This window comes from Ochotona princeps, chromosome 27, assembly GCF_030435755.1.
Source record: "Ochotona princeps isolate mOchPri1 chromosome 27, mOchPri1.hap1, whole genome shotgun sequence".
NCBI lineage: Eukaryota > Metazoa > Chordata > Mammalia > Lagomorpha > Ochotonidae > Ochotona > Ochotona princeps.
Window position 1 is genome coordinate 3,920,299 of NC_080858.1, and position 14,918 is coordinate 3,935,216.

At 50.2% G+C, this 14,918-nt stretch overlaps 1 protein-coding gene across 3 annotated transcripts in view; it reads right to left on the reverse strand.

The window, feature by feature from the left end:
* B4GALNT3 (beta-1,4-N-acetyl-galactosaminyltransferase 3) overlaps window positions 1–14,918 on the reverse strand; it is a 90,120-nt gene that overhangs the window by 21,773 nt on the left and 53,429 nt on the right. For all 3 annotated transcript variants that reach the window (XR_009244317.1, XM_058655921.1, XM_004599050.2), the window contains exons 2-3: window positions 1,866–1,969; window positions 425–502 (exon numbers count right to left, since the gene is read on the reverse strand). Coding sequence is in view for 2 of the 3 variants with exons in the window: in XM_058655921.1 (XP_058511904.1) it covers window positions 425–502; window positions 1,866–1,969 (182 nt within the window). In the remaining variant the exon portion in view is untranslated. The remainder of the gene's footprint in view (window positions 1–424; window positions 503–1,865; window positions 1,970–14,918) is intronic.

Consider the following 14,918-nt stretch of genomic DNA (forward strand, 5'->3'; position numbering starts at 1 on the left):
TATTATTATTATTATTATTATTATTATTGCAGATATAGAGAGAGGAGGAGAGACAGACAGGAAGATCTTTCATTCGGTGATTCACTCCCCAAGTGGCCACAATGGCCAGAGCCAGGAGTCGATCTGAAGCCAGGAGCTTCTTCCGGGTCTCCCACACGGGTACAGGATCCCAAGGCTTTGGGCCGTCCTCGACTGCTTTCCTAGGCCACAAGCAGGGAACTGGATGGGAAGTGGGGCCACCAGGACACAAACTGGTGCCTATATGGGATCCCGGTGCATGCAAGGTGAATGCCAGTGCTCCTCTCCAGCGAGGCAGAGTTTTAAAAATAGCCATTCCCAGCAAGTTGCTGGGGCTCTGCGCGACCACCCGTGGACATTCATGTTTAGCCCTCTCCAAGCACAGGGCTGGAGGACAGCCCCTCACCTCCGAGAGCCAGGGGACGGCCTTGTTCCACTTCAGGTAGCTGTTGTTACTGCTCCCATCTTGGCCCATTCCTTGGTCCTGGAGAGAGCAAGAAGTGGATGAGAAGAACGGAGTGAGAAACCGAGGGCAGAACAGCACTGGGGACCCAAGGACATGCCGGGGCATGGTAGAGCCGCCCCAGACACCTGCTTCCCACATCTAAAGGGCCACGTTTTGAGTCCTGGCTCCGCTGCAGACTCCAGCTGCTTGCTAACGGGCAGCAGTGTGGGGAGTGACCCTTCCTGCCCCTTGAAGCTTGCCAAGGGGCACTCCTGTTGCTGCATTCCATAGCACCCCTCAGCCACACTCTCAGGTTCTTCTATCTTCCCCTAACATAAGTGACTCCGGTGCTGTGTCAATCCGAAGCCAGGAGCCCGGAGCTCTTTCAGGTCTCCCATGCGGGTGCAGGGTTCCAAGGCCTTCGGTGATCCTCGACTGCTTTCCCTGCCACAAGCAGGGAGCTGGATGGGAAGTGGGGCTGCCGGGATTAGAACTGGCTCCCATATGGGATCCCGGTGCTTTTCAAGGCGAGGACTTTAGCCACTAGGCCATCGCACTGGGCCCCAAAAGTGACTTCCGATGACACCGGGCCCCTCTATGCACAGGCCCGATACAGTCTTCCGCTCCAACCCTCAGGGCTCTGTCCCAAGAAGTAGGAGCCCCTCAGGAACACCCCAAACCCCCATGAGGCAGGCCCATTTCTGTGCTAGGCTCATTGTTGGGGCTCCACACTCCACTGGACTCTGGTTTCCTTCATCTGCCTCCCTAGCGAATGTTGGCCCAAGAAGCACTGCTTTATAAACTGTACCACCAGCTAACTGCCAGGAGGGGCATCTGTCCACTGTATCATCTCTGACTCCTGGCACCTGCTAGCCTCTCTAAGGTAGGACAAGGGGCCAGTGCTGAGGCACAGCAAGGCAAGCTGCTGCCTTGTGAGCACAGCATCACCTATGCATGCCTGTCCCAAGTGTCCAGACTCCTGCCACCCATGTGAGGGACCGGAATGGAATTCTCCGGCTTATTGCAGCCATTTGGGGAATGAACCAGTAGATGCAAGTTCTCTTTCTCTCTCTCTATCTTGAACTCTAACTTTCAAATAGAAAATATTCAGGTAGGACACACAGTTTGAGATGGAGACCATGGGCCTGCAATGGCTCAGCCTTGGGCTCTTTGAACTAGCCTTATTCTGCTGAAGCCAGGAAATTCAGGCCTGTGGCAGCCCCGCCTTGGACACGTCTATTGCACAGCTGGAAAACCTCGGATGCCGAGCTAGGACTCCAGGGCCTGTGGCTCTCAGACATCATAATGGAAATTCCACAAGGCCACAGGGCATGGAGATAGTGGGCATGGAGATGGCCCAGTGAAACACAGCAGCAGGGGGAAAGCCAGCCCTGCCCTGTACCTTGAGGTTCAACCTCTGGGGGCGGTGGAACTGGAGATTCGGGTCCACAGCTGGCATATTCCTGCTGGTCAGTGCTTTGGCCAGTTCTCGCCAGCTGCCATACCCTATGGAAGAGAACAAGATGAGCACGGACGCACATACAAGACACACGCATCTGCAAGAGTGTGCAGGCGTGGGGGTGGGGCGGCAGGGCCGGCTGTTTCTGTCTCCTCCTCCTCGTCCCACAGTCGTTCTGATGGGGAAGCAGGAAGCAATGACAGACCTGACCGGAGTCAAAGGTCAACAGGGCAGAGCCAGGGATGGAGCTTAGATCCTCTGAATCCGCTGGCTTCCCTGAGTCACAGACGGAGCCAGGCCAGGTGAGCTATAAGTCACTGTCCTCCCCCAGCTGCACTGGAGGAGACAGCTAGGAAGGGAAGTAGACCCCCTTCCCTCCGGCTCAGTCCCTTGGCAAAGAACCAGTTGGAGAGCTGCTGGCGAGTGGGGAGGCCCTGGCCCCACTACGCCATTCATCAGCAGGTTGCTGCACAGGAGACACGAAACAGTGGGGGTTTGTCAAATACATTCATGAACAGCTGGAGACGTCAGATGCAACTCATGGGCTGATTCGGAGGCTGTGTAGGACTTGGAAATCTGCACCCTGAAGACTCAGGACCCAGCTGCTTCCACACATCTGGGAAGGCAACACGCCAAACCACAGAGGTTAGGCGCGAGCAAGTAGGGAGAGGAAGCGGCTGGAGCGCACACATGTATCCACAAAGAAGCAAAGAGGTAAGAGAGTCTATGCTGAGCTAACACACACACACACACACACATACCCGCACACCCAGCACCACCCCAGGGCAGGGGACAAGGCACAACCGGAAAGAGACTGCGGGCTTGGACCAAACCACTGCTGCCTGAAAACTGGGATTAGAGACCATCAGGAGCTGAAAGGCCTCCGTTGAGCTGGAAGTCGGCATTCAGTCTGGTGAACTGACTGAGGAGAACTCAAGGCAAATACTGCCAAGGCTGAGACCCAAACCGAAGTGGACAGCTGCTGCTGTCCCCACAACAGCTTCATCCAAGTGCCCCACCACCACCATGATGCTGTGGTGGGCACCAAGCAAAACAGTGAAAGCAACCAGGGGAGCCCATAGTTGGCAGCCAACAGAGGGGTCACAGGAACACCCTCCCAGCCCCTTGGGAGCAGCACCAGAGACCTGCATGGCCAGCCAGACCCAGAACAGGGAGCCCCGTCCACAAATACAGATATCACAGAGGGAGGACCCTGTGAAGGCAGATGCTCCCGGGGAGGGGCACAAGACACAGCTGTAAAGTCCCTGCTTGGAATACTTGCATCCCGTATCAGAATGCCTGTTTTGAGCCACTCCCTTCCACTTCCAATCCAGCTGCCCACAGATGCGTACCCTGGCAGGCTTATGGCTCCAGACAGGAGTTCTGAATTTTTGGGGGTTCCTGCCTGGCATAGCCCTGGCTATTACAGTAAATCAGAGGACAGAAAAACTCTCAAATAAAATGAAAATAAATTTTTTAAGTGCTCCCAAGTCCCACATCCTCCATTTTTTGGGTGAACGCGGGGAAAAGCCACATGATTATCTGCCCATCCCCACTCAAACCCATGAGCAAAGCAGAAGCCGTCGTCCTCTCTGCTCAGCGCCAAGGGGCTGCTGGTCGGGAACGGTGGCTCCGGGGCCCGGGTGATGTTCAGTTATACTGTGAGCAGCACCAGACAAGCGTCGCCTGGGTTCTGCGCTGGAGGGCTGGGTCAGTTCTTCCTTTTCATCTTTTAGCAAAGGAATGGGTGCGTCCATGCAGGTGTGGAGGACAGTCCAGGATGGACATGCTCTCTCACGTTACACCAAAGGTCTGCAGCTCTCACCATGGCAGTGAAGCGACTGACTCTCTCCTCGGCCAACTGCTGGGCTCCTCGCAGCCATCCTTGCAAGCAAGCCTCATCGTTTCTTTCTTCCTTTTTTTTTTTTTTTTTAGATTTATTCATTTTTTATTGGAAAGTCAGATATACAGAAAGGAGGAAAGACAGAGAGAAAAAATCTTCCGTCCACTGATTCACTCCCCAAATGAGCGCAACAGCTGGAGTTCAGCCGATTCGAAGCCAGAAGCCAGGAGTTTCCTCGGGGTCTCCCACACGGGTGCAGGGTCCCAAGGCACTGGGCCTTCCTTGACTGCTTTCCCTGCCACAAGCAGGGAGCAGGATGGGAAGTAGGGCCACTGGGATTAGAACAAACACCCATATGGGATCCTGGTGCGTGCAAAGCAAGGATTTTAGCCACTAGACTACTGCACTGGGCCTCTTCATTGTTTCTTTAAAAAAAAAAAATTATGTGGAAGGCAGAGGGAAAGAGATTTCTTTGGTCTGCTGGTTCCTTTCTTGGATGGGTTTGACAATAATAGGTCTGGACCAGACAAAAGCCAAGGGCCTGGAATTCCATCCAGGTCTCCCACGGGGATGGCAAACTGGGCCATCTTGGGCTGCCTTCCCAGGTGCATTATCAGGGAGCTGGATCAGAAGCAGAGCAGCTGGAACTTGTGCCAGTACTCAACACTCACATTGCATCACAACATCATCCCCAAGAGGCCTCGTCACCCTGCAGCTGGTCCTGGGCCTACCTGACCCAGTCTTCAGCAAAAATCCGGCTAAGCCAGTCGGGCAAGACTCCCTCTGCCCTTGCTTGGTGATCATCCTCCACACTGCATTAGGTTCCCCTGTCTCCCACCCTTGCCTTCAGCAACAATCGTATAAGGACAGTTGAGCCAGGAACCCTCCCAACCCTGCTGTCTCCCCCCTCCACCCACTACCCTGCTGTGAATCCCCAAATGTCTCCTTTACTTTCAGGGCTGAGCTCAGCTCTGTATGAAGTTTCTGAATAGCGCGTGCCATGCTGGCACATTCCGCTGTCACACAGAGCAGGGCAGGACACTCCCCGTGGACCAGGACAAATTCACCGCGGGGGGAGGGGGAAGGGGGAAGGGAGGGGGAAGGGGGAAGGGAGGGGCCCTGCTCGTGAGTCACAGGTGATCGGCCCAGTCTCCAGCCATCTAAGGACCAGGAAACTAACTCTCCGCAGACTTCACCGGTGTAGTAAAAAAGGCAGGCAGGCAGGGGTTTAGTGTGACAGCTATCTGCTTGTGTATCTACCACTTACACCAGTGCCTGAGCAAGTAACTGAACCTCTCTGGCCTTGGTCTCTTCATTCAGATGGTGGGGATCAAAATGCCAGCCCAACGACTGGGGGTGGAATTTTGCGCCGGTCCGAGTGAGCTGTCTGACACAATGGGAATTCTCTCTTCTTCCGCCACAGTTTCTTAGTTTAGGGTTTGCCATGTGTCAGAAGATGTGAGTCCCAATTAACTTTGACTTTTATAAACTGCAAATAACCAATGACTGTCTATTGTTCTTCTCTCGTTTCTCTAGTCCTTGTCTTGCATGCGCCGGGATCCTATATGGGCCCCTGTTCTAATCCCGGCAGACCCATTTCCCCTCTCCAGCTCCCTGCTTGTGGCCTAGCAAAACAATGGAGGAAGGCCCGAAGCCTTGGGACCCTGTACCTGTGTGGGAGATCTAGAAGAAGCCCCTGGCTCCTGGCTTTGGATCGGCTCAGCTCCAGCCATTGTGGCCACTTGGGGAGTGAACCAGTGGATGGAAGATCTTTCCCTATGTCTCTCCTCTCTGTAAATCTGTCTGTCCAATACAAATAAATAATCAATCTTTTTTTTTTTTTTTTTTTAGGAAAAAGTGTCTGAGTTCAGTGCTGGCTCTGGCTCCTACTCTAGCTGCCTGCTTAGGCAGCAAATGACAGGCGGACTAGTTGGGTCCTTGCTACCCATGTGAGAGACCTCGGCTAAGTTCCTTGCTCCTGGTGTCTGTCATGGCCCAGTCATTATATGCACATCTGTGCAATGAGCCAGCAAATGGGATCTGTCCATTCATCACCTCTCTCTAATAGGTAAATAACTTAGTTTCCAAAAACAGGTGAATAATCCTTCCTCCTCCTTAAAGGTCGCACTCCTCTGCCCCACCATGCCCCAGGCAGTCACACAAACCATAACCCGTGCTGCACATTTGCATATTTTCTCACTTCCTGTCTGCCTCTGCATTAATCATGCCCCTGCTTGGCCTGCCTGGGGGAACTTGGAGCTCTAGAATGTGCTGATTTAACTCTTGACACTTGTCACTTGCCCTCTAGTAAGCAAACCTTCCCAGCTCTGGGCCAGACCTCTCCTCCCAGAACGCCAGCTGCCAGGGCCTGTTTCCCCTGCAACAGGTGTCACTTCTGAGCCAGGAGACAGACACCCGGCTCTCCGGTGACAGATAAAGCACCACCGTGGGCCTCAGATTCCACTCCGGCAAAGCGAAGCTATCAGATTCACTGTCAGCAGAAGCAGTGCCAACCTCCCATCCCAGGGCAGCCTCTTCAAGGGCTGAAGATTACCATCTCGGCTCGCTGCTGAAGGTACAGCCTGTGATATCCGTTTGTGGTTTCTCTCCTGCACTCTCCCACATGTCATTTCACTGCTCCTCTGGCCTCCCTGTTGTGTGCTGTATCCTCTCCATTCTACAAGTCACAGATGCTGAGAGGAAAACCTGGGGGCCTCTGCTCTGGTGGGACAGGTTAAGGCAGCCTCAGCAGCCCAGATGAGCACCAATTCGAGTCCTGGCTGCTCCACTGTCCATCCAACTCCCTGCTAACGCACCTGAAAGAGAAGCAGCAGAGGGCCCAAGGGCATGGGTCCCTGCACCCACATGGGACACCTGAACGATGTTCTAGGCTCCTGGCTTTGGCCAGCCCAGCCACTGTAGCCATTTAGGAGTGAGCCAACAGATAGAAGATTTCTCTATGCAACTGACTTTCAAATAATGAATAAATAATTCTTTAAAAAAAAAAGCTACCTCTGTATGGAATGTGGGTATCTTCAGGGTTAAGCCATATGAATACTTCCCTCAAAGGATGTACATCAAGAAAAAGAAAATCAGGCCAAGGATTCAGGGCCCGGAATGCAGTACCCACTTAGCACAACAGAGATTCATAATCTATGATTCCTTGCGCTGTTGCAGATTGGGAACACGGTTGCATCTCTGGACCCTGGGCGGACGGTCTTGTCACGCATCTGGCTCATTCATCCCAGAGAGGAAGGAGGCCCCTTACTGTTCAGGCAGTGCTGGTGTCCCAAACTTACAGGGAGAACTGCAGGTCTGAGCCTCCCAACCCCGTTCCTGGGGGATGCAACACTTCGAAGTGCTGTTGATCTCACCTGTGAAGAGTTCACACTAAATCTGCATATAGGTATAAAATCCTAAAACCTATGAATAAGACTCTGACCTCAGGTGGCTGCTGTGGCACAGTGGCTTAAGCTACCACATGTACTGCCACATGAACACCGGTTCAAGTCCCAGCTACTCCACTTCCCATCCAGCATTTGGGCCTGGGAAAAGCAAGAAGATGATTCAAGAACTTGGGCCATTACATCTATGTAGGAGAGCTGGACAGAGTTGCAAGTTCCTAGTTCTGGCCTGGCCCAGCCTCAGCTGTTGTGGTCATTTGAAGAGTGAACCAGCAGATGGAAGATCTATCTCTCCCTCACTCTGGAACTGACTTTCAATCAATCCTTCAAAGAAAGGAAGGTAGGGGAAAAAAAGGGAAAGACCCTAAGAAGCTGACCCCAACATAGCCAACCCATAGCTTATTATCAGAAAAATCCTTCCCAAATCATTCCCTAAAATAATGTAAACAGATCTCTACCCATGTCCAAGAAAGCCTGTTCCAAGGTACACAGCTGGCTAATTTGCTCCAAATTCATTGTAATAAAGGTGATGTTAATAGCAGCCAAGAACTCCATCCTGCTTCCCCCGTGTGGGTGCAGGAGTGGCCAGGACTAGAATTCACATCCACATGGACGGTCAGCCTGGCAGGCAGTGGTTTAACCCGCAGTACTACAATTCCTGCTCTGCTGTGCCGTTTATTTTCACTGTGAAGGGAAAGAAGAGTGTGAAGCTCATGGGGGGACTGTGAGGGAGCCTGGGAGGCCCCAAGGATCTGTTCACATCATCCAGTGGTCTGCACTGAGAACACCAACATCAGCCCCAAATGGAGGACACCCACCCCTATCCGTCACTGCCACATCTTACAGCTTGCTTGTGTGCGAAAGGATCTCGTCCACCTGCAGACATCACCGAGTACGCACAGCGGATTGGTCCATGAGTAAAGGCAGTAAACAGCAGAGTCAGAAGATGGATCACTTCTTCCCCACTCCCCCCACCCCCGACAAAGGCCACCTCCCAGCACCAATGGAAGCAACTCAGATGCCAGAAGGGTCAGGTGTTTGGTCCACTGGCTGAGGCGGCAGCTAGGGAGTTTCACGTCAGAATTCCTGGGTCCAATTCTGGAACCCCAGATTTTATAGGAAATTGGGGAGGAAGCTGGCAGATGGGAGGTCTGTGTTCCCTGCTTAATGCAAACATAACTAATGTAGAATGCCAACAGAAAAGTCATGTCTGAAAGAGACAAAGAATCTGTGCAGTGGGTGCATCCCGCTGCTCTATCTCAGCCTTGAGGTGGGGTTTACATCTGCCCTGAGTGAAAGCCAAAGGACTAGAAGGAGGGGAAGGACTTAGCTCTCCCAGAGCCAGAGGAAGCGGCGAAAGGCAGAGCCTGGGCTGGCCGGTTTCATATGTGCTACCCACGGGTCCATGGTGAATGCAGATTTGCTGAGCAGCCCCAGACTCTGCATGGATTTATTTATTCTCACCAGAGACTAAAACTGGAATGAGAAAAAGTGATGAAAGTCAGGGGCATTGCTTTAAGATGGGGCCCTTGTCCTCCCTAGAGGACAGGAAGCTGTCAAGGAATACCCAGGGCTCAGCTCCACACCTGCCCAGATGAAAAAGTAGGGACCATGGCTCTGTCCTAGGGGAGCACTTGGGGATCACTCACAAGGAGCCATTATGATTAGACCACCAGGGCCTGGACCCCAGGAGAACCCTGCAGGGGCATGGACAGTCCAGATAGTCATTGCTTGTCACCTGGGAGGCGACGCTAAGGCAGACACAGCTCTGTGTTGCTTTCTACTCCATGATACTCCAGAGAGAACTTGATGCAATGATAAGCATTGTTAATGCAACTCTAACAATGAATGGCTATGGGTTAGGCACATATTTTACTTACGCCTGTGTATACATATACCTATGTATATTAAAGAAAATAAATTCTCTTCATTTACTTAAAGATTTATTCTATTTACTTGAAAAGCAGAGTTCCTTCTTTCCTGATCTTCACCACCACTACCCTGTTCCTGCCCCGTTGGAATAAACCTCTTAACATACAAAAAAAAAAAAAAAGAAAGAAAGAAAAAAAACAGCAGAGTTAAAGAGAGAAGGAGATGGGCCCGGCGGCGTGGCCTAGCGGCTGAAGTCCTCGCCTTGAACACCCCGGGATCCCATATGGGCACTGGTTCTAATCCCGGCAGCTCCACTTTCCATCCAGCTCCCTGCTTGTGGCCTGGGAAAGCAGTCAAGGATGGCCCAAAGCCTTGGGACCCTGCACCCGTGTGGGAGACCCGGAAGAGGTTCCTGGTTCCCGGCATCGGACTGGCGCGCACCGGCCCGTTGCGGCTCACTTGGGGAGTGAATCATTGGACGGAAGATCTTCCTCTCTCTCTCTCCTCCTCTCTGTATATCTGACTTTGTAATAAAATAAATAAATCTTAAAAAAAAAAAAAAGAGAGAGAGAGAAGGAGAGACAGAGAGAGGTCCGTCATCCGCTGGTTCATTCCCCAGATGGCTGCAACAGTCACGTCTGAACCAGCCCGAAGCCAGGAGCTCTAGGGGGAATGAACCAATGGATGGAAGATCTTTCTGTTCTCTGTAAATCTTGCCTTTTCAATAAAAATAAATAAATCTTTTGTAGAAATGCTTAAAATGCTACCAAAAGTCACAAAGACAGCAAGAGACCAGGTCTGCAAGGCAGCGGTTGAGCACAGGATAAAAGCCTGTGGACTTGTGCCCGGCGTGATAGCGCAGTCGTTAAAGCCCTTACCTTGAACACGCCGGGATCCCATATGGTCGCTGGTTCTAATCTCAGCAACCCTACTTCCCATCCAGCTCCCTGCTTGTGGCCTGGGAAAGCAGTCGAGGATGACCCAAAGCCTTAGGACCCTGCACCCACATGGGAGACCTGGAGGAGCTCCTGGCTCCTGGTTTCGGATCAGCGCAGCACCAGTTGTTGCAGTCACTTGGGGAGAGAAGATCTTCCTCTCTGTCTCTCCTACTCTCATATATATATATGACTTTCCAATAAAAATAAATAAGTCTTAAAAAAAAAAGCCTGTGGACTTAATTCTGCTCTATATTGAACGTGCTTGGGAATTTTTATCCACCCTGTTCTCACCCACGATCCCTGGTGCCCATTTACTCACCAGACTACCCCTATTCTCCTATCCCCTCCACAATGCCCCTTACACACACACACACACACACACCCCAAGACGGTTCTTTCTTTTTTTTTAAACAGGAAGAAAAATAGAATTTACAATGCCATGAAGCTAAATAACATGCTACTGGATATTAGCGTTTCCATAACAGTTACTGTACATCTCCTTAAGTGAAAAGCCACAAAACAAAATCAACAAAAGGAATTAAAAACATGAAGTAACATGCTGCTGAATGACTAATGCGTTGCTAAAGAAATGAAAAAGATCAAGAATCTTCTTGAAGAAAATGATGCTGCTGTGTGATCTCTCAGTCAGTGAAGAATTGTATGAGAAAGTGTTTTGAAGAGATGAAACTAAAAAAATAAATCAAAATTCATGAGATGTAGTTTCCGCTGATCTTTGTTGATAAGATCTGTCTTCTGTAGGCAACAAATAGATGGATTTTGCTTTTTAATCCAGTCTACTTATCTATGACATTTGATTGATGAGTTTAAGACATTTACATTCAGGGTTGATATGAATAGGTGGAAATTTGGTCCTAACATTTTAGCAATGGGTTGTTCATTGATTTAGTCTTCTGTTATTTTACTGGGATGTTCTTCACATTTGCCTTTGGTTTGGGTGGGTGCTATTCCTCTTCTCAGTCAAGAGAACATTTTTAAGTATCATCTGTAGGGCAGGTTTGGAAGAGACATATTCTTTTAACTTTTCTTTTTTGTGGAAGAATTTTATTTCATTTTCAAAGACAAAGGAAAGCTTTGCTGGGTACGTTATCCTGGGCCAACACATTTTTGCTTTTAGAATCTGGAATATGTCACTCCATTTTCTTCTGGCCTGTAGAGTTTCCTGCGAGAGGTCAGCTGTAAATTTAATTAGCATTCCTTTATATGTCAATTTTTTTTTCCCATGTGCACATTTAAAGATCTTTTCCTTGTGTTCTATTGAAGAGAGTTTGAGTATCATGTGTCTTGGTGAAGATCGCTTTTAGTCAAGCCTGTTGGGAGTTCTGTGCCCCTCCTTGATGCTGTTTGCCAATTCTTTCTTCAGAATAAGGAAAATTTTCCTTATTATTTAATTAAATACATTTGTAAACCCAGCTTCTCTTTCTGCACCTTCTTGGACTCCCATAACTTTTATGTTGGGCCTTTTAATAGTGTCTTTCAATTTTTTTAAAGATTTATTTATTATTATTGGAAAGGTGGATATACAGAGAGAAGGAGAGAAAGAAAGGAAGATCTTCCATCCGATGGTTCACTCCCCAAGTGACCACAATAACTGGAGCTGAGCCAATCTGAAGCCAGGAGCCCAGAGTTTTTCTGGTTCTCCCACGCGGGTATAGGATCTCAAGGCTTTGGGCCATCCTCAACTGCCTTCCCAGGCCACAAGCAGGAAGCTGGATGGGAAGCAGGGTTGCTACGATTAGAACCAGCGTCCATATGGGATCCCGGCGTGTTCAAGGCAAGGACTTGAACCACTCGCTATCACACCAGGCCCACTGTCTTTCAATTCTTCTCTCTCTCTCTCTCTCTCTCTTTTTTTTTAAAAGATTTATTTATTTTTATTGCAAAGTCAGATATACAGAGAGGAGGAGAGTCAAAGAGGAAGATCTTCCGTCCAATGATTCACTCCCCAAGTGAGCCGCAACGGGCCGGTGCGCGCCAGTCCGATGCCGGGAACCAGGAACCTCTTCCGGGTCTCCCACACGGGTGCAGGGTCCCAAGGCTTTGGGCCATCCTTGACTGCTTTCCCAGGCCACTAGCAGAGAGCTGGATGGGAAGTAGAGCTGCCAGGATTAGAACCAGTGCCCATTGGGATCCTGGCACTTTCAAGGCGAGGACTTTAGCCGCTAGGCCATGCTGCCAGGCCCTCAATTATTGAATACTAATTTTTAGCCAGATCCAGCTCTGCTTCCAGCTTTTTGTTTGTTTCCCCCTAGTGACAGAAAATATCTTCCAATTCTGAGATTCTTTCTTCTGCCTCCTTCATTCTATTTTGGAGACTCTCCATTGTATTTTTAATTTGCTCCATTGTATTCTTCATTTCTGATAGATCAGCTTTCATTTAATTAATTTCCTATGTGACATAATCCTTAAATTTCTTGAATGCCTGCTTTACGTGCTTCTTGTTGTTGATAAGAAGTTTTATAACAAGTGTTTTGAATTCTGTATCCCCCATTTTCTCGATGTATTCCTCAGTTAACTCTGAGGTTGGCAAAGGCTTTTGCTCCTTTGCAGGGCAGTCTTCAGTAATACTCATTTTGCCTTTATCTCTTCTTTTGCTTTGGTCATTGTACTCTGGTTAGCAGATTCTTCTCCTTGGGGCATGTTTCTAAGCTGTGTCACTCACGGGTCTATAATTTGATTTTACTTATTGTGGTTGTTACACGGCTCTTTGTTTGCTATGTAAGTTGTGCCACTTCCTCCAGCTAGTTCCGGTCTGGGTTTTTATGTTAGACTTCCACCATGGTCTCAGTAGCCCCAGCTCCTGACTCACAACGTTCCACGTCCTGTGATTCTGTGCTGAGGCTGCACCATTCTCCAAGCCAGTTCTTTATTGTCTCATCTGGCTGCTACCATCTCCTCATAAGCCCACGAAGCCCATGCTTACTGATTGAGTGCCAAACAGCTGGAGAAATGAACAGAAGGGCAGACACCTGCAACCTTCTCCCTGGTTTCAGACCATTTTCTCAACACAGACAATCCAGGTGTACACCTGTAGGCAGCAGGGGGCAGGAGCTGGCATTTCAGGGCTTGTTCAGCTGCTACTCACTGTCCCTCACAGTATTTGTATGCACAGTACAAGGGAGGAGCAGCAGAGAGGTGAGAACCTGAGGTCCCCCTAACTCCACTCTGATGAGCAGATACACAGGCTCTTCAGAAAGCACATCGTGGGAAAATTAACCCCCCCCCCAAAAAAAATCTGCATGCATTTCAAAAATGTTCTGTGCCAAAATATATTTATCTTGTAATTGGAGTTTTCCATTAATCTTCTGGAATACCCTTCTAGAAGTCCCTCCCCAGCCTTTTTCCCCACCAGCTTCCTGAGCCTGCTACTATTCAAAGCCAAGCCCAGGAACCTGAAGAACATTCACCTGTGTCTGGGGAGCTGCCTGCCAAGCTAGCACCTGAGCTGCTGGGAGGTTGGGGTTGCCGGCAGGCTGGGGCTTGACAGCTGTAGACACAAGAGACTGCACTTGCCGCCCTTCTGGGTGCTGTTTAAAGAGTACCTGAGCCTGTGCCAGCCATGTGCCCGGGGTTTCAACCGGCTGTCAGTGCTTCCTGCTAGTCCAAACATCCAGACTAAAGTACAAAACCAAAGGAGAAAAGGAGAACAGATAGAAAGGGAGAAATTGGCCCTTTCCACTCTGTTGCCACTGCTCTGGGAAGAGGGAGACACAGAGAGCCTGGCTCAGTGCATTTCCATGCCCCCAAGCCACGCCCTTGGGCACCTGGGGCCTGGGTCACTGCTTGGGTATCAAGATGCGATAGGAAATGAACAGCATAACCCACCTTGTGGTCAGTAAAGCAACAGTTACTTTCACGCACCATGCGAATTCACCCGAAACTAGCACAAAGTACCCTTGAAGGTGCTTTAACTCTCTGGTGGCCCCAAAGACTACCCTCAGTGTTTTCAGGATCTACCCTTCCCCACCCCCCAAACCTGGGCTGCAGGGAGGTGGACTGAAAATTTAGCAACTGGGACTCAACCGGAGTTCTAGGATGACAGCGTTGCAAGCAGTGGCTTCAGCACTAATCCAGTTTCACTGTGAATTGGGACAAAGCCCAGCATTCGCATGTGTGTGGAATACATGGGTTAGACTTGACTTTCCTGGAGTCTTTCAAAGACGTTTAGTGGTCGTCAGGAGTACGCCAAAGCAGGCTGGGAAGAAACGAGTACCTGAGCCAGGAAACTCAGCAACCTGGCGCCTGGTGAGTCTTGGCTTCTCAGCTGCAAACTGTGACAGTCAGTAAGGCACTCAGAGAGGCACTGAGACCCAGCCTTGGGGCGGTGAGAGCCATGTTCACAGCATGTGAAAGGACCAGCACGCGTGGACTTGCCCATGTGCCCTGGTGCTCATGCTCATACACACAAGCCAGTGGAACTTGATGCCAACACACAGGCACACACCAGACAGCTGGGCTGACTGGGCGCTCGCGAGCCCATGGTGCTGCAGAAACCTTCCCATGGCATCCTCACAATCGCCTTCCATTACGGTACTAATATTTCTGCTTTATAGATGACATGACTGAGGCCCTGAGAAATAGGGAGAACATGTATCTTTCCCGGACCTTACAATCACACAGCTGAGATTTAACTCTTGTTCAGTTTGCTTCCTCCTAGCGCTCATGTCTTAACAGGTATCTTACACAGACTCTCGTGTGTGTCGGCTGAACAAGCCATGGAGCCCAAAGGAAGCAGAGAGAGGCAGGGGCTCTGAGGACAAGAAAGTCTTCCAGGGCCACACACGAGCTTAGTGAGGCCACTGCTGCCCTGCCCTCTCCACTTGAGGTCCCCTGCTGAACAACACCCTCTTTTAAGGGTGAGCTCACTCTCTTTCTTGCATCAGGTATACTATCTGATCTGGGGGGCTGCCAGCTACTAGGT